Below are 23,741 nucleotides of genomic sequence, written 5' to 3'. Positions count from 1 at the left end.
AACCACACTCATACCCATCATTACCACCACAAGGTTGAAAAGGCATTTGCCAACCTTTAGCCCAGGGTGACTTCTAAAGCTGAGTTATGAACCCCAACTGAAATAGTGGGTTTGTAATGGAAATGCTGACAACCCTAACTATAGCAGCATGAACAACACTGACTATAATAAAATTTTTGTTCAGATATAACTCACATAAAAAGTAAAAGCCAAGGGCTGTAAATAGCTCAGTACATTTAAGCCATTTTTCAACACATTCAAAATCCATATAATTCTATATTCCTTTCAAAGCAATACCTGATGGTTTTTCAAACTTGTGTTTTGTTTTTAAAAATCTGTATATATTAATCTCTCATGACTCCCTGTGAAACATTTTTTCCTTTATCTTCAGCTACTGAAAGTGCTAATGAATGTTTCATGAAATAAATGATATTTCAGTCTGGACTTACTTTGCATTTTCAATATCCCTGGGAATGGACTTGTTCAGTGAATTTGGAGAAATAATAAAGGGCCCAGCAAATTCTGATTTGCAAAGCCAGTTAAAGTGACTCTGCATTAGAATTGTCGGTGTAAAACTAAAGAGGATAATAATGTTCCACAACAGTTTAATTAGCTCTTCCTTTTCCCTTCATCGAATGTCAAAGGAGTGATTTCTTTTTTCTTTCATGCAAACAATAAAAAAATCAGAGGAAACCAAGCACTTGAGTCAGAAAGCTCTACAAAAAGCAACAGTGACAGTCACTATTTATTTTGTAATTAAGGTGTTACAGTACTCATCCACTCTTAGTCATACACACACTGCACATTTCGATAGCTGGCAATAAGCACTGTTGAAGAGAACACTGCCGAGGAGTGATAGAAATGCTGCTCTGTCTGTAGATACTCCCCTCAAGTCCAGTTTGCACAAACAGAATTCAAGAATCTGGACAAGACAATAGAACTGATCAAACATATTAACTGTTTCTAGCAGAATTTGGAAACTACTTATGGGACAACAGAGCTCTTTATGTTTCCTTTGAGCTCAGATATTTGCATATAATTTAAACAATATAACATTTAAATGCAATTATCATCTTAAATATCATCATCCAAATAGCTTCATTAATCACAGTCATTTCCCATTTTTTAAGATCATGGAAGACCAGACTACGGCAATAGAATGAAGATGATTAACTGATTATGGTTCTTAGAGAAGCAAGCAAAAAAGCTGTTTACTTCTTTTGATATATAATAAACTGACTGGGATTTTACTTCAGACAAGACTGTATTTAGAGAGAGGTAATTCTACCTTGATTAATATCTGTAGAAAGGTAAATAGTATTTTACAAAATATTTGAACTCCACAAGCATTTAACATCAGAGTAAGGCTCGGCATATACTTTTCTGCGCTAACTATATCAAATGCCATAATTAGTTTTGAGAACAGAAATATAGACAGAACACAAAATACAAATATGATAATGGTTTGATTCTGCTAGACACTTTGTTTTGAAATCTGGACTGACAGAATAAACATTTTCTTTCTATGTACTTCTGTTCCAGGAAAGGGGTCCCGATGCAGACCCCAAAAGAGGGTTCTTGGATCTTGCGCAAGAAAGAATTCAAGGTAAGTCTGCAGTGCAAAGTAAAAGCAAGTTTATCAAGAAAGTAAAGTGGTGAAAGAACAGCTACTCCACAGACAGAGTAGGACATTCCCAAAAGTAAAAGGAGGAATGCATCTACCCTAGGTACAACGCTTATATATATGGGGAGATGTGCTTTGCTACAAGGGTTTGTGATACAGGATTAACTTTCTTAATTACTATATTTTGCAAGAATTGATATTATTATCTTTAAAGCAAAATTAGGAATGCCTTTGTTCTCCAGATATCAGGACATCTGGACACTCCCAAGTCTGGGTCTGTTTAGTAAATATTATTATTATAATTATTATAATTATTATTATTATTTTGAGATGGAGTTTTGCTCTTGTTGCCCAGGCTGGAGTGCAATGGCACGATCTTGGCTCACCGCAACCTCTGCCTCCTGGGTTCAAGCAGTTCTCCTGCCTCAGCCTCCCGAGTAGCTGGGATTACAGGCATGCGTCACCATGCCCAGCTAATTTTGTATTTTTAGTAGAGACGGGGTTTCTCCATGTTGGACAGGCTGGTCTCGAAGTCTCAACCTCAAGTGATCTGCCCACCTCAGCCTCCCAAAGTGCTGGGATTACAGGCGTGAGCCACCGCGCCCGGCCAGTAAACATTATTAATTTGTTCCCTTAACCATAAATGTCTAGAGGCGAGGGATACCTTCCTTTCTGGGAATGCAGCCCAGCAAGTCTCAGCCTCATTTTCCTAGCCCTCATTCAAAATGGAGTTGCTCTGGTTCAAATACCTCTGACACTTTCTTCCAAATTTAATTGAGATTATTGGTTCTGAAATTACAGCTTATTCTAAAACTTTTACTTTTGAGCGTTCGTAGTATGACACTGCTGATACTAGAAATGAAATCTACTCAGGGAATCATGTGTGGTTAAAAAAAAAGATATAGGTAATTTCAAATTATCACATATATTGTATAGGTGGGATATCTGCATACAAATATTACCCTTGTTTTTGCAATTTTTCTCCCCATCGGTGGTTCCCTCATCCACTACTCATGTCACAATGCACACATATTTAAGTCCGACATTTTCCAGAATCTTTTCTCTCCTTTCTAGTCTCACTGCTATGGCTCCTTAGCCACTGTTAATAAAAGGGAGATTCCAGATCATGGAGGATTTTAATTATAAAATAAGGTTTGACAGTACAATGAAAGAGTTAAAATTGTATCCGTAAATCATTTTTTCAAAAATGTCTTTTAAGGCTAAGCAATATGTGTCTTTCTGGAGGTTAATTCTATGCCAATTATTGATTCATTTATTAAAGTTTATTCATTAAAGATCTGTGAATATGGAGAATTCTATAACCTGCCTTGCTGCTTTTATAAAACAATCATAGAGAAAAATTTAAATATCAGTGATGAATTCTGTATAGTCCCTTCAGATAAACCATACAATACTTCTGGTACTGGACCAACTGTAACTCAAAATTAGTTGGTTATCTACATGCCGATGGAGTTTATAAGGTGCATACTGAAATTTCACTTTTCTAGGCTTTATATTGGTGAATAGCATTTCGCAAGTAAACCAATTAGCTGGACTGGCATTTGGCTCACTTATTTCAGGAAGAACTGCTGTTTAACATCATTGCTAACCGTGCAAAAGTGTCAGAGATATGCTGCCCACCGCCACATGTCAATGGTGTCCGGCCTTGAAAGATGTTACACCAATCATTACCGCAAACCACTTGTTTCCTATCCACTTGATCTGTCCCATGTTTAAACTCTATCCACTTCCTGAAATCACTTGCCTGTTTTAATTCCCTTCAGAATAATTATATTCCAGTGCATGCAGATATAATCAAAATACAGCCATATACATCAGTCTTCCTTCTTTAAAAAAAAGCTGCTAGTTACAAGTAGGTATTTTGAGTGTGTTTTAAAGAGACTTTTATTACCAAAAAGTATGGTGAGACGCACATAGTAGAGTCTCAAAGCTGCAAAAATGGTGTCTGTTTTCCTCAGTGCATTTTTCATAAGGATGCCAATATTCTCAGACTTCTGACTACAAGTTATTGTAGCAAAGATTCACAAGGTAAATAATAAAAATAATAATATACATTCAAAAACACACAAATTTCAAGGTGATAAATCTTTGCATACTTCCAGGTCCTCTAAATCCTGGAACACTGTATAATATTCCACATTTTTTTTTTTCTTTTTTGAGACAGAGTCTTGCTCTGTCGCCCAGACTGGAGTGCAGTGGTGCAATCTCGGCTCAATGCAACCTCTGCCTCCCGGGTTCAAGTGATTCTCCTGCCTCAGCCTCCTGAGTAGCTGGGATTACAGGTGGGTGCCACCACACCCGGCTAATTTTTGTATTTTTCATAGAGACGGGGTTTTACCATGTTGGTCAGGCTGGTCTTGAACTCCTGACCTCGTGATCCACCCGCCTCACCCTCCCAAAGTGCTGGGATTACAGGCGTGAGCCACCGCGCCCGGCCTATTTCATATGTTAATCTCTAAATAGTTATGTATGAGATTTTGTGACAATCAATAATTTATATAGAGAAGCAAATAATTAATACATAAACATCTCACCTATATCACCTGTACTACTGCTGAGGATACAATATAGTTTGATTTTTTTAACCTTTACCAAATTGATAGCTGAAACTTATATTTTATTGTTTCATGTGCACTTCTTCCATTACTGCTGAGGCTAAACACTTTTGGAATGTTTTTCCTACGAAAATGTTCTATCCATGTGCCATTTTCCCATTTAAGAGTTAAGAATCATTTCTACTGAATTTCTGAGTAAGCTGAGATATCAACAATTCATTTTCCTCCGAAGAATATCTATTCAGTGTGTTTTCTAATGGTAAAAGATACATGAATAAGTGCACAGATTAATTTAAAGCATACACTTACTTCCAGAGAATAGATAACTGAAGAAAACTGACACATTTAAACCAAGGGATACAAATGAACAATTTAGCAGCTGCAGTTCCTTATACGAATAGCGTTAAATAAAGATGTGGTTAGTTGAGGACCACACCCCTCAAAAAGGGTGTGCAACAGAGATGATTATTCTTTCTCCTCATCACAGTGTATGTTACTATTCTCTGTGGACACATAGAAGGAAAAACCAATTGAGTAAAACCCTAAATTCTAAAGAGAGCACTTTCATATGTTTAAGAGTTTACTGAAGTTTTAGAACAAAGCAGTATTTATATGATGTGATTAGATATTTCCAATTATAATAATTAACCTTCCCATTAAAATATGGACATTACCAAGGTTTATACTGCTTTATGAGTTTATATTAAATTTATAACTAAAATTTTCATGTTTTATATCCTTTTGAATTATGTTTTTGATATTATTGTCCATGTTATAGTGGAAAGAACAAGAGATACGGAAGTAGAAAAAATATTCGCTCTTATTAATTGTGTGATCTTGTGCACTTTACTTCATTTTTCTGAGCCTCAGTCTCCTTTTCTATAAAACCATGCTTAATATAATGCCTGGCACTTAGCCCTTTATAAATGGTAGTGGTTACTATAATCACTATTAGGTATCAGCAAATGCGTAATTAAGAAACAGTACCGAGCATAAACATTAGCTTCAGATTTTCTGCTACAAATTCAAGCAGAATGTGCTCCTTTAAAATGCACATAAAAGAAATTTTTTTTGAAGACCTGGCTTCCTACTTGTTTATCATTTTTATTAGTTATTATAATAATCTTTTATATTCATACCTTTTTTATTTGCCTCTAAACTTTTACTATCAATTACTTAGACTATTCAGTTAATACTATATGCTTTATCTTTTCTTCCATGTTTATACATGCTAAGGAAAAAGATATCCTAACAAAATAGGATATTGGAAATTTTATGATCAACCTTTAAATGGGGGACAATGATTCTTCCATGACAGCTTAGAGATGTCATTTAAAATAACATGAGCCTTCATGATTATGTTTTTAGTCTTATTTTTAAAAGTGTCCAAAATGGAAAAGAGTAAAAGAATATGTAGAAAAACTAAAATTAATAAAATCATACATTATTTCAGAAAGCTTTATATTTTAACTTGTGAATTCTAACCTTCATTTTTTTGTTTGTTTGTTTTTGTTTTTTTGAGACAGAGTTTCGTTCTTGTTGCCCAGGCTGGAGTGTAGTGGTGCAATCTCGGCTCATTGCAACCTCCACCTCCCGGGTTCAAGTGATTCTCCTGCCTCAGCCTCCCAAGTAACTGGGATTACAGGCGCCTGCCACCTCGCCCAGCTAATTTTTTTGTATTTTTAGTAGAGACAAGGTTTCACCATGTTGGCCAGGCTCGTCTTGAACTCCTGACCTCAGGGAATCCACCCGCCTCGGCCTCCCAAAGTGCTGGGATTACAGGCGTGAGCCACAGTGCCTGGTCTGACCTTCATTTTTTAAACTGGACTGAATAAACAAAATCTAATCAAAATCAACTGGAATTAATATCCTCATACTAGCTTGAATAATAATTATTTATATGTAACACCTTTTTCATATGGCATTTTCATATTGAATATCTAATTTTACTTGCATAACCACCTTGAGGGATAAGTAGCCTAGATATTACCATTGCTATTTTTCAAATTAAGAAAATTTTTGTACAAATGAGGAAATAGGCACTGAGAGGTTATATGGCCAAACTATGTCCAAACAAGTAGCTGGTGACAAAGTTGGAACTCAAATGTGTGTGTCCTGATTCTCATCCCTGGACATATTATTTCTAGTGAACACGTCTTTCAGATATGACTATACCAGAATCTTTTGCCACAGAGCTACTAGTTTCCAGTAGAAGTCAGGGTTTTCTCCTCACTACTTCAATGAATCTTAAACTTAAAATGCCAGTGCTGTTGTTTGAATGTGTCCCCCAAAGTTCATGAGTTGGAAAATTAATCCCTACCGTGGAGGTGTTGAGAAATAGGGTCTTTAAGAGGTGATTATGTCATGAGGGCTCTGCCCTCAAAAATGGATTAATATGGTTATCACAGGAGTGGGTTTGTTATCACAGGATTAGGTTTGTTATAAAAGCGAGTTGTACTCTCTCTTGTTTCTCTCTCATCCATGCTCATTGACCCTTCTACCCCTCCACCCTTCTGCCATGGGATGACAGAGCAAGAAGGCACTTGCTAGGTACTAGCACCTTGATATTGGACTTCCCAGCCTCCAGAACTGTAAGAAATAAATTTCTTTTCTTTAGAAATTACCTAATCTGTGGTATTTTATTATGGCAATGCAAAACTGGCTACGACTGCCACCTCCCCTCTGATCGTTTTACATGAAAATACTGTTAAGGAGTTTGAGTCATATAACCTTGGCACAAGGAAATGTTATATTTGCTAAATTTGTCTCATCAACTTGTAGAATCCAAATTCCAGCAAAAGATGCCAGTTAATTTCAAGAAATCACAACAGCAATGGGACTGCCCATGACTTGGTTGTGTTCAAGTTACACTCAAAACGTGTAAAAAGTGGAAAATGTGTGGTGTTGCTCAGGTAGCTCTGATACTGTTTGGTAACCTCCCCAATCCCTAAGCCCTACATCTCTTAAGCAGGCTCATCCTTATTGATGAATATATCAGAGGGATTGGCGGTGATGAAAACTACAATAATGGTAACCAAGTTGATTCCTGGATTCCACCTATTTCCATAGTGGTACAAGGGAGTCTCCATTCAGGGCATGATCCAGCTTTTCTTATGATTCTGCTGTGGCAGCAGAAAGCTAGTTCTTTCTTCATTTGTTTTTCTTCCCTTACTCTCACAACTCCCCCCTTGACAATACTACTCAGTATCAGTACTTTAACCTCTTGTATCAAGTATGTCCCTGTGTTTTACTTCAGGAGTCAATCAAATTAGAACATTTGATATATGAATATTCACTTTTTAACTAACAAGCTTAAATCCACAATGAGCTAAAGCTGACTAATATTCCCATATATTCTTTTTACTGACATTGAAGCAAAGATAAAATAATAAAAATGACAGCAGCGACAGGTTATTGGTGAATATTTTAGGTCAGTATGTGCCAAGGATTCAATGACATATAAGATAGCGTAATATTGACAAGTATGATATAGATTACCATGATCGTCACGTGGTACATAATGTGGTTGGTGGCTCTTTTTCTTTCTTCTTTTTTTAAAATAAAGTACACCTATCCACTCTTAGACTAAAAAAAAAGGTGTTTGGATAAAATCTTTAGGAGACATACAACTTCCTAACAATAATTATTTAGAATAACATCAGATTAACTCTGACAGCAGCTGCCTATTTACACTTATACAATGCATGTGATCACTGTAACTAAGCATGGGTAAAAGCAAGAGGACCTTCTGAATTAAAATGTAGTACCATCCTTACTATTCATATTACACATATTAAAAATCTGAATGACTGGCTTTTAAAAACCGCTTGGTTGAAGTAAAACATATATTAAGAAAAGTGCATATAAGTGGCCAGCTGAATCAATCTGCAGAAACTAAACACACCCATGTCACTAGCATCAAGATTAAGAAACAGAACACGACCAACACTCCAGAAGCCCTTACGTATTCCATTCCAATCATGAACCTACCTTAACTATTATAATGACTTCTAAAATCACAGACTACTTTTGCCCTAAACAATCACTTTTAAAGAATATGTTTTTGAAGACGTGATTTTCTACTTGTTTAATGTGTAAGAAGTTGAAATTAAGTATCTGCAAATATATTTTAGTCACTCCAAGCACCCAGAAAATTTCACTGTAGGGTTGAATGAAGAAAGGAACAAGGATTAGGTTAATGTTTAATAAGCACTCACTGAGCTGAATTTACTATGCCGACACTGTGTTATAGATTTGTCTGTAACACTGTGACACAGATTTTGTCCTGAAAAAGCAGACTAATGATATCATACATAACTGAGAAAGCATCATGCCAGTATGCAGCCACAAATACAGAAACCTTTATACTGTAGTGCAAGAGAGTACAGGATCAGCTAAAAGGTTCAAAGTATTATGGAGGAAACTGAGACGCCATTGAAAGGTACAATAGTTGGGGAAGCTTTCTATAGAGTGGTGGAATTTAAAGTGGGCCTTTAAAAAGATACATGAGGCTCAAAAGGACAGAGACAAGGAGGAGGCTTTTCAGATTGGAAAAGGCACAGAAGCCTGGGCTCTGAGACAAGGAGGGTAAGACAGATGAGCTATTATACAGTTCCCTAGCAAAAATAGATTTTGAGATGCAAAAGCTAAGGGAACCCTGACAAAAACCTATATATGTCTATAAAATCATTGATTTGTGTTGAAAGAATTCACTCAAATCCAAATGGCCATGATCTCTGCTTCTTTTCACTGCTACCTGAAGATATTAATGTTTTTACTCACTAGTTTCCTCTAGAAATGAAAATGAATTATGAAATGTTTATATGTTATGCATTGAAAACATTGTTTGGTAATGACTAGATTACTGAACAACAAGAAGAAAACATGACTTTCTTTCCTAAGTCCTCTTGACATTTCACATTAAAAATACATTTTCCTGAGCTTATTTATCTTCCTCAACTGACGAATAAGCTCTAGAGATCTGCTGTACAACATTGTAACTACAGTCAATAATAATGTATTATACACTTAAAAATTTAAGAGGGTAGATCTCATGTTAAGTGTTCTTACCAAAAATAAAAATAATAATAAAAAAAATTTCTGTGACTGTTTCAGACCTCTTATTTTTTCTCTTATTTTAAAGACAGTCATTTGTTTAGAAAAATTAGGAGTGACTTGGTGAGAGTGAGGAAGAAAGAAGTCTTACAAACTGGAAAATTTATGTAGATAAATATGTACTTGATTCCCTAACATTTAACAATGTTCCCCTAAATTTTATAACATATTTATGGTGTTGCTATTGATAGAGTACAATTCGTTCAGCAAAAATTGTTTAAGTTACTTGAAATCCTATATGTGAAAAAAATCCAAAGAAAGCTGAACAAACAAGTTAACATTTTAATTAAAATAATGTAGTAATATGTATACTCAGTTTTACTCAGGCTGCTAAGATTTAAGTAAGGTCAATTCTACTAACATTTTGTCACACTGGTATATTATCATTCCACGCTTCTAAAAAGTTAGATTATAACTCAAAGTTTAAATCTGTTAGGAAACCTTAGTTTAATACTTTCTTGCATCTTAGGTCCTATAAGTCACTATAAGTAAAAGTTAAACGCTCTAAAAACAGGATTTTGTTCCACAGATTTTTGTTTAATAGATTATTAAAAAACTCAAAGATTTTTCAATGAAACTAATAGTAGACATATGAAATTTTTTTTCCAGGTATTAAACATAGATGTTTCAGCAGTTAGTTACATTTTACATTGAGACAGTCACTCCCATTAGGTCCTATGACTTGGTCCTTACTGTTCACCATAAACTTTTGTGGTTTGGTGGCGTCCATAAGTTTAGGTCCTTCCCATTATTAACAAATTGTTTCCAATTTCACCATTTCCCTTGAAGAAGCAAAGTGTGGACTAGGAAATATTGTTAAATACCGGTGTCCTCCTTATTCTAATTTACCTTGTTTCTCCTCTCGAATTTACAGTGAACAGTAATTTTCAGACTGTTACTATTTGTCAACTTCCCACAACGTCTTATTTTGAAATATGACTGCTGTACTAAAATGATATGCAATTAACTCAATTTAATAAGCATTTATTGAGCACTTCTATCTCCCTTCCAAGAACTGACCAGGCAGGACCCTGTTTAGCTTCCAATATCAGGTGCATTCAGGTTGGTATGGCCATAGATTGAACCCCTCCGACTGAGGTGCTATGATAGCACCGAGATTGTAAGGACAAAAAGAATACAGTCTTTGTCACTAAGAAACTCAATAGGAGGTACAGATAGAAGCAAATAATTAAATAAAAAGTGCAAATGTGGTATGTGCTCTATTACCAATAACGCTAAACGGCTGCTGTGACACAGAGAAAGGAGTGGTTAATTCTATCAAAATGGAGCTAGAGAGATTATGGACAACTACAGAGAAAGTAGCATTTATACTTCCAGTAAGTTTTTTATTTAGTCAGCATCTACTTTCTATATGTTTTCCAGTATGTTAGCATGAGTCTTTGTTGCATATTTTCGACCACAAAGGAGGTAAAAATGTGGATGAAATATACGTAATAACTCTAAACAAGGTCTCCAAATGTACATGGACTCTACTGCCCAGCTATGTGAATGTGGACAAGTCCTTTACCATTCTGCATCTCAGTTTCTTCAACTGTAAAATAAGTTTGGATGAAATGTCATCTTGGGTCCCTTTTAGCAGGGACTAGATAATCTCTAAAGCTTCAACCAGCTGTGGAGTTTCTGGAATCGTTTTGTCTTTTATGTTTCTTCCCCTCAAACTTTTTAACTTTGCTATTATTTTACTTTTTTCTTTTATATAAAAAAGAAATACTACTATGGAATGAATCCATAGATTTTCCCCTATAACACTGCCTTTAATCAGAACTTTCATTGTTATTAATCCCGTGAAAAAGTCAGAGTGGATAAACAGCTAATTGGTAACTAACATGACATGGAAACATGGCAGATATCAAAAGGTATAGTTGATTGTTAAAATTATAATAATTTATTTAATTCATAAGAAAGTTAGCACTGTTCAGAGGAAACTTAACTAGCTTTTACCTTGTAGGATGGCACCAACTTAACAGAAGTGAAACCCAATTTGGATTTATGCAAACCTCAGGATAAATAATACCTTCAAATACATTAATATAATTTCCCCCTTTTGAATAGAATAGCTTTAATTAAACTTTACTAACCATGTGGTTTAATACCTGGAGTCAACCTATAAAACAGGAGTGGTTTTAAATCAAACAGTAAAAAATCCTTAAAGCTGAAAATTAAAGTGATAGCCACAGGGGGAAAAAAAGACATCAAATATGTCTAGTAAATCAGCAATGTTTTATACGATATATATCTATTAGATATAAGTTTACATATGTACATATACATACATATATATAAACTTTAAAATTAATCATTGGGGAAAAAATAATTGTAGTTCACCAAAAAAAAAAAAAAATTCAATGTTTTAAAGGCATCAAAGTCTCTGTAACAACCATTTTCTTTCTCTAAAGACTAATTGATATGCCAATCTTGAATGAAATGACCCACAGATTTATAATTTAACCAAGAATAAAATGATAAGAGCAATGTTATTTTATTAACTTTACTGGTAATAAAGTTACATTATACAATTTGCTTCTGAACTTCATACGGCCTATGACAATGTTTAAAAGGAAGTGATATACTCTCTTCCCTCACCTTGCGTACTTTCCTCCCTTTTCCCTGCAATAATCACTAACTAACTGAATAACAAACTAAATAAATAAATAAGTAAACTTAACCCAAAACAAAACTGCTCTCTAATTCTTCAGGCAATGCTTCATAAACTTTTCCCACCAAAGTACCCCTAATGGAAGAGAAGACTGAAAATACTCCTGTAGGGATTTGCTACAAGTGGGAAATTTCTTTGATGTCATCCGTTTTATTTTAAAAATTAATGTGGATTTTGAATTCTACTCCATAATACATATCTGTTTTAATGTAAAAATGATGTTTTTTTCCCCACTATCTTTGAGCTATAGAGGTCTAGAAAAATATGCCAAGTTTATACCATAGTTTTGTATCTTCCAAGAGCACACAATTTTAGCAGCTTAGTTTTACAAGGAATAAACGTAATTATGATATAATTTTTTCCATGGAACCCACATACTTCTTTCTTTTTGTTTGCCTTTCACTTCAAGGTGATTTTTTTTCCCCTTTGCCAGTAATGTTGATGTCTGTAATTTTAGTACTGAACTAAAATAAATTTGGTATTTGCTATACCACACAGAAAAGATCTTACTCTATCAAAGTAGGTATGTGTGTTCTAATAACACAAAAATATGGAAAAAGATATTGGTAGTAATCAAGTTGTTCTTTCAATATTAGCTATATAATTCATTAACTGAATTAGTTTTTTCTTCTCTATATCACTCCAGTTTAAAAAAAACAAAGACACTCTTTTGTTTTTGTTTTTGAAGAGAAGGGGATCATTTTACAAGGAGATAGTCCATCATCAAATAAAATGAATTATATAGTGTTGACCTATTTTTGTTTTTTGCTATGTTATACACAGTCCTGAATGTGATAAAATGTGATTCAAACAGGGCTGAAATGCACGTTAATTAAACAAGACAAGTTAGACTGAAATACCAAGGAAAAGTATTTAAATATAAATAAGAGGTAATTGGCTTGACCTTTTACAATGCTTTATTTCTTCCTGCAGACTAATACAAAAAGTATTTTCTCCTAAGGCTTTAGTAAAAAAAAAAAAAAAAAAGACGACGAAGAAAAAGGAAATAGATTCTGAACAGAGATTTGGCAAATGACAGTCAGTTGTCTTACGGTACAGGGCAGGTGAAATTTCCAGGCAGGGGATGCAGCATGAAATCGTACACAGAGACAGGATTATTATAAAGGAATAAAAATGGCTCAGGAGACTATATGTCTGGGTATACTGAAATGAGAACTAGGAGGAAATGAAAGAGGGATGCAAGCAGGCAGAATGTGCTTAAGATCTTTTTGAGTTGAGAATTCTCAGTCTGAATTTCACAGGGAAAGAAAAATAACTAGTCAAAATAATTTGAGAACAGGGATTGCTATGGCCCAAACAGTGATATAGGAAGAGGATTTTTGGCAACAGTCTTTTGAATACACTGGCAGGAAGAATGCACAAAATCAGGAATAATCAAAATAGAGCAGAGAGATTTTGCTCTTGAAATGGATTGGAAAAAGGAAGTTGGTGATATTACAAAAAATAAAAATGAAAAATAAAATAAAGAAAAAAATATATAAAAGGATTTACCGAAAGCCCAGGAATAGGAAACAAACAAATAGAATTGAATATAATACATACTTACTGAGACTGGAGGAACTATAAGATATTTTATGATTGTTCCCTTCTAATAAGACAAAAGAAAGAACTATAATATCCTTAGTGGTATATCAATACTACTACTACTACTACTACTACTACTACTACAGTAGTAGTAGTCCAGCAACAGCTGCATACTTACTATGTGTCAAGCATAACTATAAACTCTACCATTTTACTGGATGCAATGCCTATGTTAACGAATTTAATCTCATTGTTATTATTCTCATGTTACAGATGAGTAAACAAAATCTTAGAAGTTTAAATTATTAGCTCAAGTTATAGAACTAGTAGGTAATAGAGCTAGGATTAGAAAGTTATAGTGTCAGGCCCGGCGTGGTGGCTCACGCCTGTAATCCCAGCACTTTGGGAGGCCGAGGCGGGTGGATCACAAGGTCAGGAGTTTGAGAACAGCCTGGCCAACATGGTGAAACCCCGTCTCTACTAAAAAAGTACAAAAATTAGCTGGGCATGGTGGCGTGTGCCTGCAATCCCAGCTACTTGGGAGGCTGAGGTAGGAGAATTGCTTGAGCCCGGGAGGCGGAGGTTGCAGTGAGCCGAGATTGTGCCACCGCACTCCAGCCTGGGCGAAAAAGCAAGACTTCGTTTCAAAGGAAAAAAAAAAACAAAAAGAAAGAAAGAAATTTATAGTGTCTAACTCAAAAGGCTGGGCTCTACAATCTACTTTTGTCAGTAGCAGTAGTGGCTAAAGTGTACAATATTATTGAATGTCTCACTACATAACTATATGAAATATATATATATACACTACACATATATAAATATATATATTTTTAAGTTTTTTATTGATACATAATATTTGTACATACTTATGGGGTACATGTGATATAGTGCTACATGCATAGAATGTGTAATAACTAAATTGGGGTGTTTAGGGTATCCACCACCTTGAATATTTATCATTTCTTTGTGCTGGGAATATTTCAAATCTTCTCTTCTAGCTATTTTGAAAGATACAATATATCATTCCTACCCACAGTCAATCTATTCTGCTATCAAAGATTAGGACGTATTATTTCTTTCTTTAATTGTTTTTAAGAGACAGGGTCTTGCTCTGTCGCCCAGACTAGAGTGCAGTGGTGTGATCATAGCTCACTGTAGCCTCCTGGGCTCAAGGAATGCTCTTGCCTCAGCCTCTGCAAATAGCATGAAACTGGCTAATTTTTAAAATTTTTTGATGGGGGTGGTCTCACTATGCTGCCCAGGCTGGTCTCAAACTCCTGGCCTCAAGAGTTCCTCCCACCTCAGCCTCCCAACTAGCTGAACTTACAGGTGTGAGCCATTGCACCAGGCCAGAACTTATTCCTTCCACCTAACTGTATGTTCATACACATTAACCAACCACTCTTCAACCCCCTACCCTTCACCTTTCCCAGCCTGTGGTAAGCATCAATCTACTCTCTATCTCTATGAGACCAACCTTCTTAGCTCCTGCATATGAGTAAAAACATGCAATATCTGTCTATCTGTGCCTGGCTTATTTCACTTAATTACCTCCGGTTCCATCCATGTTACTTCAAATGAGAGGATTTATTTCTTTTTTACAGATGAATAGTATTCCATTGTGTATATACACCACATTTTCTTTATCCGTTAATCCATTGATAGACATCTAGGCTGATTTCATATCTTACCTATTGTGAACAGTGTTGCAATAAACATGGGGTACAGGTATCCCTTTGATATGCTGATTTCTTTTTCTTTGGATAAATACCTAGTAGTGGAACTGCTGGATCACATGTAAATACCTATGGTTATATATAACATATATATAACTGTTGATTGAGGTATATATAAATACCTGTTGATTGATATAAGTGTGTGGTATATATTTATTTATGTATAGTAAATATATTACATATAAATATATATATTTTCATGTGTGGCATTGTGTACATACAGATATATTATTGATACACTTCTTTCCAAAATGTTGTAAAAATTGATTATACATGTTGAACAAAGAAAACTTAGAAAAAAAATTCTGGTAGAAGGCAATCAAAAAGTATTAATAGCAACAAAATGAGCTAATTTAATAACTGGTCTTTTTTGTGCTATATATATATATATATTTCAAATTGCATTACAAATGTTTAAAATGTTACTATTTCACATTAGCCACATGTTAGTAAATATGCTTCTAGTCAGAAAGCTGTATTTTTAAATCCAAAGATAAATTCTTTAGAAGAGCTATTACCAGAAAGTTGCCATTACAGTTGTAATTTGTGTAATTTTCCAGCATATTACACAATTTTTGGAAAACAATGAAAGAAAATAAATAATACAATATAATCATAGTTTGTCTTCTTGTGTTAGTTTGCTCCTTGGACCACAAAATGATACAAACTCGGTAAAATTAAAGAAATATGTTGAGGATTTGATTGACAATACCCGACCGGCTGAGATGACCACTGCACAATGTTATTCAAAGAATATTCTGGGTTTTATAGATTCACTATTTTTAACTTAAAAGGAAAGTAACAGGTTTATATGGCTTGTAAGAAACTTGAGAAACATACATGAAGTCCTTACCAAAAGTCCTCAGAGTTACAGAATGAAATTACTTCAGTGCAATTTCAAATATAAGATTTATGGTGTACTTCTCTTATCTAAGAGGGAAAACGCACTTCTTCACGCACATAATCTCACCTTCAGCAAATGTTTCCTTGATCTTCTTTTCTTTCACTTTTCAACCTCTTGCAAAAGTAGATAATACTTACTGACAAAGCTAATTACCCTGAATTAAAATCTCAGAGACATTTTTGTTTCCAGCATCCTGTTCCTCACAGGAGCCATGGCTTGTCTATTCTATCCCTCCAATGGCGCTGTACTGCTTACCACATCAAGACTAGACTCCTTAGCCTGACATTGAAGTCTCAGAGATACCTAGCTTACTGCTCCAGCCTTAGAGTCAACCATTCCCTTCATTTGTCCTAAAACATTCTGCCACTTTGCCTTGCTCATGTTGTTTTCTCTCTGGAAAGCAAACCTCTTTTCCATGTCTGTAAAACCCTAATCTCATATTTCACCTTTGACCTCTTCCATGAAGCCTTCTCTTATCTACCCATTCAAGAGTACTTTCCTCCTCATCTCGACTACAGGACATTATCTTTTCCTGCAGCATTTCTCACATGCATCCTTATTTTATAACACATTTGTGCGTATGTATATATACAGACATTTTTCTCATTTACTATATTTTAACCACACTCAACCAAAAACTCTCACAATCATTGTCATATAACCAAGAGCCCTATAGTATGGTTCCTTTGCAAACAATATCCACTGAAATGTTTATCAAATGAAAGTACAAACATATTATCTGATCAGAGAAATGAAAGCTTTAATAACGTAGCAGTGGTAAAAAAATGATGTAAGACAAAATAGGTTATTAAAATGTAGTATGCTGTCAAATATAAGCTAATGGAAACTACTTTCCTGCTTTTCTTTTATCAGTAAACAAATAAAAAATACTTTTATGAAAAATGTTTACAGATTCTTTAATCGTTCCATCTAAACCACATAGGCAAGAAATAATCTCAAAACTGTTATAAATCAATTACCTTTGCTTGCACTTTCTACGTGTTCCAGTTCTTCAGGAAATTTTAGGATATCTCGATATTTTTCCTCACAAATGTCAGCAATAAAATGCAAAAGGGTTGTTTTTTGATCCGCTGATTTAGTATCTCTGATCTGGAAGAAAACAACAACACATTTTTTAGTAATTTTTTAGTAAATACATACTTTTTTAAACAAGTGAAATGAATGAATTCATTATAACCCATTTAAAATCTTTTTAAAACTTTGGGGTAGGTTCTTAATGTGGTCTAGCAGCAGTGCTCTAGATTTTAAAAGGACCTCCATATTTTAAAAGCAAGTAAGACGACCAATAAAAGTGCCAAATTAAACCTTAATCTGTATTTTCAAAAATGTCTAAATTATTGTGGCAAAATAAACTATTCTTTTCATGAGAGAAGAACATTCATTTAAGTACTGATAATAGCCCAAGTTACTGTGTGCTTATTTTATCATCATTCTGTTCTTTGCTTTATTACAAAAATATGTTCTTAAAAGTTAGATTCATTTGTGAGATTATATTTATTTCTAGCCATTGTTGATGTAAATTAATGTAAAGGAGCAAGCACATTTTATCCTCCTCTACTTGCATGGACCATCAGAAAAGAATTCTCAAGGTTGTGCTTATCCTGAGTTATTAAAAAAAATCTCACCATACAATCCTGATAATATGAAAAGTTTTATTTGCTTACATGTTGTATTTCCTTTTCAGACACACAACAAAAGAGATGCCACAGTTAGAATGGTAAAAATCTTTAAAGCACAGGACACACAAAAAAAGAAAATCTAGTGCTTTAATATAATTCTCATGCTAGACTAAGCTGCAAATAAAATCAAGGATTTACTTAGAAACAAAGCATAAATACAGCATAAAGTATCAAGTTTTCTCATTCTATTGGATGTTGTAATTCTATAATCCTTAGACGATGGGTTTGTCCACTGATGTTCATACTGATTTGGAGTTTTTAGCTTCAAGGATTACTCTGCTTAGAATAAATGAGTATTTTTCACAAACAGGTTTATGAAAAGGCTGTACAGGATATTTAGGTAATTACAGAGTAAATTAATCCTTATTGTTTTAGTGACCAAGAAAGAAAAACACAGCATTTAATAAATCAGGCCCACACTGGATCTGTTTTGTTCTACAGGTTTTTAACAACCATTTACATCTCAATGATGTAAACAACTTAGAAGAAATATTAGTCTCAAGGTTCCGAACAACCAAACAGCCACAGGAGGCATAATGTTGATAGTTCAAGAGGTCACAATGATTTCTTTCAAAATTTCTGGGATTACTTTATCCCACATAGGAAAAATATTTAAAATTTTACATTATCATGCTGATCCACTAAACACTTTTAAGTACTTTAAGGTAGAAATGACACAACTCAAGGACAAGCTGAAAGAACAAAAAGCAACACAAACCTTAAGGGCAATTTTTCTTAAGTAAGGATAGCAGCTGTAGAGGAATCAATGGGAAGCTCACATTCCTAAAGAGAGGTCTTTACCTGGGATTACCGTATGATGTGTTTACACAGTGCATCATTTTTAAGAGTATGCCGGATATTCCAAATAAAAAGGAAATTAACATTTTCTTTTTCCTTAGAAGTTCACTAACTACCTAAATCCTAAAATTCTGAAAACATTAAGTGCTTAGAAAAAATTGCAGGTACATCTTCCCAAAGGAAAGGAAATTCCCATGTATTTTATGGACTCTTTGGAGACAAAAACAATTTTTTTTTTTTTTAAAAAAAGAACACAATTCAAAACAACAAAAACCCACCTAGTTTTTTAGGACATCAAATTGTACAAGTACATTATAGTTTACAATAAAATGCACACGGCTAACACTGGAAAGGAAATATAAAAATAGAAAAATAGCACTGTGCTCATATGTCAATTTTATGGGTGATTTTTTTTCTTTGTCACATGTGTTAGATTGTTTTGTATTAAAAAACATTTCAGTTTTTGGCATAAGTGCTTAATTTTCAAAAATTGTATTTATTAATAAATATTTATTCAGTATCTGGTCCATTAACAATTTAATTTGTTACAAAATTTAGAAGAGTTAATGGTTACATTTTAAAAAGATAAAGCACAACATCAGTTAAATGTATTAGTATCTTTGATGAAATGATAAAGACTTTTAGACAGACTATGCATGTATTTCTTTTAGAATCATAATATTCCCTTCAAAGCATGGGCAAACATGGCCAAATGTCTGTCTTGTCAAGTTGAGAAGTATCTTAGTTGGTCTGGGAGACAAACTGCTTAATGTATTGCAATATTTGTTTTGTTTTTTTAAAAAAACTCACACACAGAGACCATTTTAATGGTTCAAACTGGCAGGAAATCACGACAAATGGGTGGTCTTTTAAACCCTTCTCTATGTGTGAGAGACCTTAGACCAATTATTTAAAATATATATATAATATTAAAATATAATGGAAAATATTTTTTACTTATTGAAGCTTAATTACTTTATATCATGCCTTCAGTCTCTCTTACCAAGTCTATGCCATTCACACATTAGCCATTGTATCTCTCTCAGGCCCTATCGTGTTGTTCAATGTCAGCACAGAAGGCAACTAAGAACATCAATTCTACTGGTTAAAGACATTCATCCAATAATTTGCTCTTCTAAGTGTACTAGTTGGATATATACATCTCTTGGGGTAGAACAAGAGTAATCTAATCTGATTATGTACAAGTCATTTCCAAAGTGTTTGAGTTAGTTTATTAAGAAATAGAACTGATTTCCATTTGATAGCTGTTTAATATGAAATCATGTTAAAATTTTACATTAACATGAAATATCCAATTAATAGTTGCCTAGATTGCCTTAGTGGTGGTTATACTGTATGCATTTCAAGGTTTGCTCTAGCCAGAAGCAAAGTTCCTTTTTGCATCCCTGTATGTGTTTTTCCTCTCTCCAGCCATGACAGGCAGGGAGAGACATATATGACTTATTTTTATAAGATGCAAAAGGATGAACAAAATGGTCACTCTACAATCTTCTTTTATATATCTTCAAACAATAAAAACACAAACAGCAGTTCTAGAAATGGGAAATATTTGAAAAAGCTAAAAAAAGTTTTATATTATTTTAATAAGCTCAGTTACCACCGGATGATAATGAAAATAAGACAGAGTGAGTCACTGTACTAACTGACCAGGTACAATCAGTTAATAAACCATATACAGCAATTTTAATTGTAATCATCTGACCAATAAATGTTACACATAAAGATTAATAACTGAATTTAATTGAATTCTATCTACCTAATCTTTAATAACTTTCTAAAATGGTACATGAATACAAAATACCTTTAATAGGACATGTGTTTCTATAGCTAATTCTGATCATTTCTTTTTCTAAGCAAACACAAATGCTATATTATGAAAGATACTACATATATTTTATATGTTCAAATACATCTCCAAAATTTAGTTAGGTATACAGCAAAATTTCTCAATAACTAATTGACACATAAGAAATTTCTTTATTCCAAATATCCTCATTCAAGCTTGAAAATCTTCAGTATTGCCATGTCTTTGAAATTGGGCTGTTTGAGTACACAGAAACCAGCACACAGCCAGAGAGCCCCAGACAACATTTTAATGACCTACGTCAGTCACATTCAATCTTTCTGTGAAGGACCCCTTCTGTAGGTAATTTTCCCTTCTGATGAGATGTAAGCCTATTTCTTCTTGCTTTGTCCTCAGTGGGAACTGAAAATAACTGGTCACTATGCTGTACATAACAACCTCTCACAGAGTGAAAGTTCCCTTCTCATTCCCGTCCTGTTCTCCAAATAAACAACTGCAGTTAATTTAACCTAACCGCATAGATGTTATTCTTCAAATCTTTAATTTCTCAATGGTAATTAGAGTCCATTCAAAAGATCCATTGCAAAGCCTCCTGTCATCTGCTGGAAAAGAAAAGTTCTTGATTTTGCATACAAGACCCTCCCTTGAGCTGACTCTTGTCTACCTTTCTAACCTGCCTCCTGCTGCTATCTGCCTGATTACAACTGCTTAAACATACCATGCGGTTTCATGCCACTGTGCTTTTGCACCAACAGCTCTCTCTGTGTAGACTCCCTTCCTTTTTGTTCCTTTTTATCCGCCAAGAAAATACCTACTCATATTTCAAGACTACTCAACTCCCATGTCATTTCTGAAGACTTCTCTATCTTAGAAGCAATTAATAACTTTTTTTGGCCATCTTCATTCACTGTAAACATTTCAACACAGTAGTCCCTCACACTCAATATGAGCTCTTACATGGCTAGAGACTTTGCTTTGGTAATATTTTTGAATCCACGGTGCCTAGGAGGATGTTAGAAAATACTAGATAGTCAATAAATGTTTCCGAATGCAGATACTTCTCTACATAAACTCCAACTTTTGTGGGCTATAGAGCAATACTCCTAAATTTAATTCTATACATACATACATATATAAATGTATATATATGTATATATGTATAACTGTGTGTATATATGACCCCACCACACACACACACAGAGGTTGACTACAAAGTCCAGACTTTTCCAGGACACACATTTGCTAGAGTTAGGTGCAAGTGAATGCCAGAATAAAGTTATAATTTGTCACTCAGGAAATGGAGCACTGTACATTTTTTTAGGGGAGGCAGGTTAGGAGCAAAGCAAATATGAATGGAGAAGTACATTCATTAATCCACCGTGAGCTGAGGACTGTGCTGAACACCAGGGATAAGAGATAAATGATGCATGGTACTTTTGAGGCCTTAAGCTTAGAATTTAGTAGAAAATACAAAATGATATAGAACAGAAACGACATAGGAGAATAATTTGGTGGCAAATGTCAAGGACTGATACACTTAAAATGATAACTAGGGTATGTGTAGAAAAGACAAAAAAAGGGCAAATTCAAGAGAGATTGTAAGGAAAAACAGGACTTGGTCAGTGAATATTAAGATGAGGGAAGGGGAAAAATCAAAGACTCCAAAAGTTTTAAGTCCCGATGATTAAAAGAATGTTGTATCATGTCCCGAATAAGGGAAATAACTCTAGAGTGAACTGGCTTTAGGAAAAGGATGGCAGCTCAAGTTTTAAACAGAAGTGTTAGCTATGTGAAGATACACTATGAGAAGATGGTCATAACCATTCCATTCTCTTTGCTTCATTTTATCCTATATGATTTAGCCTAATTATGGTTCTTAAACATATATATGATCATGTCACTCCCTTCCTTAAAAAAAGTAAATGGTTCTTTACAACTCATGTAATAAAGTTCAAATTTCTAATCAGAATAATTATTAAGCATAGATTTTGGATTCAGACAGAACCAGGTCCGAACCTTGGCCCTACCATTTACTACTTGTATGACCTTGGGCAAGTTACATGAATACTCCATGTCTCAGGTTTCTTATCTATAAAATGAGCATTAGATAAGCACCTATGTTCATAGACATGTTTGCAGAATTGAATAAGATAGCATATTATCATGGGCACCATCATCATCCAGATAAGAAGTGATGAGAGCCTACCTTAGCTTCCCATCACTATAAACTAAAAATCCCTCTGGCTCCTACTCTGTTGTGATCTTATCTCTAGCTATTATCCTCTCTCAAGTTCCCACACTCACTTCAGCTATGCTGGACACAAGTACAGAGTTTTCTTGTCTTCTTTGTTCACTTTTATATACTCAGCATCTATAAAAGTGGGTAGCACACAATAGGCACTCTATCTGTATTTGTTGACTGCACAAATGGGTGAAGACTTCTACCCATTTACTTATGTTCCTCCTGACCTCGGCATACTGTTCTTCCTTCATCAGGTGATAATATCCTATTTCTCTTTTAAGGGGTAGGAGAACCAACATTTGTTGCCTATCTATCATGTGCCTATAACTCAGGCACTTTCATAAGTGCTTTTTTTTTTAAATCCTAAAATCAATTCAGTGAGTTAGTTATGAATATGCCATTTTTATAGATAAGATAGAGCTCATAAGTTGTTTGATCTAGTTCCCACACTCAATAGGTGTTGGTGCCAGAACAAAGTACGGCAATTTATGCACACTTGGAATTTAAGATCTACTTACTGGATTGAACTGTCATGGGTGATGAAGATGGTATGCGTGTGGAAAGGAAGGAGAGTTGTAGTTACTAGTAATAAGCCTTTCTCAACTTCCCTGAATAGAATTAATAAATTCTGGGCCAGGTGTGGTGGTTCACGCCTCTAATCCCAGCACTTTGGGAGGTCAAGAGGGGGTGGGGGGGGCGGATCACCTGAGGTCAGGAGTTTGAGACCAGCCTGGCCAACATGATGATATCCCATCTCTACTAAAAAACAAAACAAAACAAAAATTAGCCGGGCATGGTGGCACATGCCTGTAATCCCAGCTACTCAGGAGGCTGGGGCAGGAGAATTGCTTGAACCCAGGAGGTGGAGGTTGCAGTGAGCCGAGATTGCGCCACTGCACTCCAGCCTGGGTGACAGAGCGAGACTCTGTCTCAAAACAAAACAAAACAAAACAAAACAAAGCAAAACTACTAAATTCTGTCTTTGTTCTCCTATAGTGG

At 34.6% G+C, this 23,741-nt stretch overlaps 1 protein-coding gene across 7 annotated transcripts in view; it reads right to left on the bottom strand.

Moving 5' to 3' along the window:
- The window catches only part of DIAPH2 (diaphanous related formin 2), a 905,937-nt gene that overhangs the window by 427,146 nt on the left and 455,050 nt on the right, over positions 1–23,741 (bottom strand). For all 7 annotated transcript variants that reach the window (XM_054544831.2, XM_054544832.2, XM_054544829.2 and 4 more), the window contains one exon: positions 17,158–17,287. In XM_054544831.2, coding sequence (XP_054400806.1) covers positions 17,158–17,287 — 130 coding nt within the window. The remainder of the gene's footprint in view (positions 1–17,157; positions 17,288–23,741) is intronic.

Source organism: Pongo abelii, chromosome X (assembly GCF_028885655.2).
Source record: "Pongo abelii isolate AG06213 chromosome X, NHGRI_mPonAbe1-v2.0_pri, whole genome shotgun sequence".
Classification (NCBI taxonomy): domain Eukaryota; kingdom Metazoa; phylum Chordata; class Mammalia; order Primates; family Hominidae; genus Pongo; species Pongo abelii.
The sequence above is the reverse complement of the archived record's forward strand: the minus strand, read 5'-3'. Positions and strand labels throughout refer to the sequence as shown.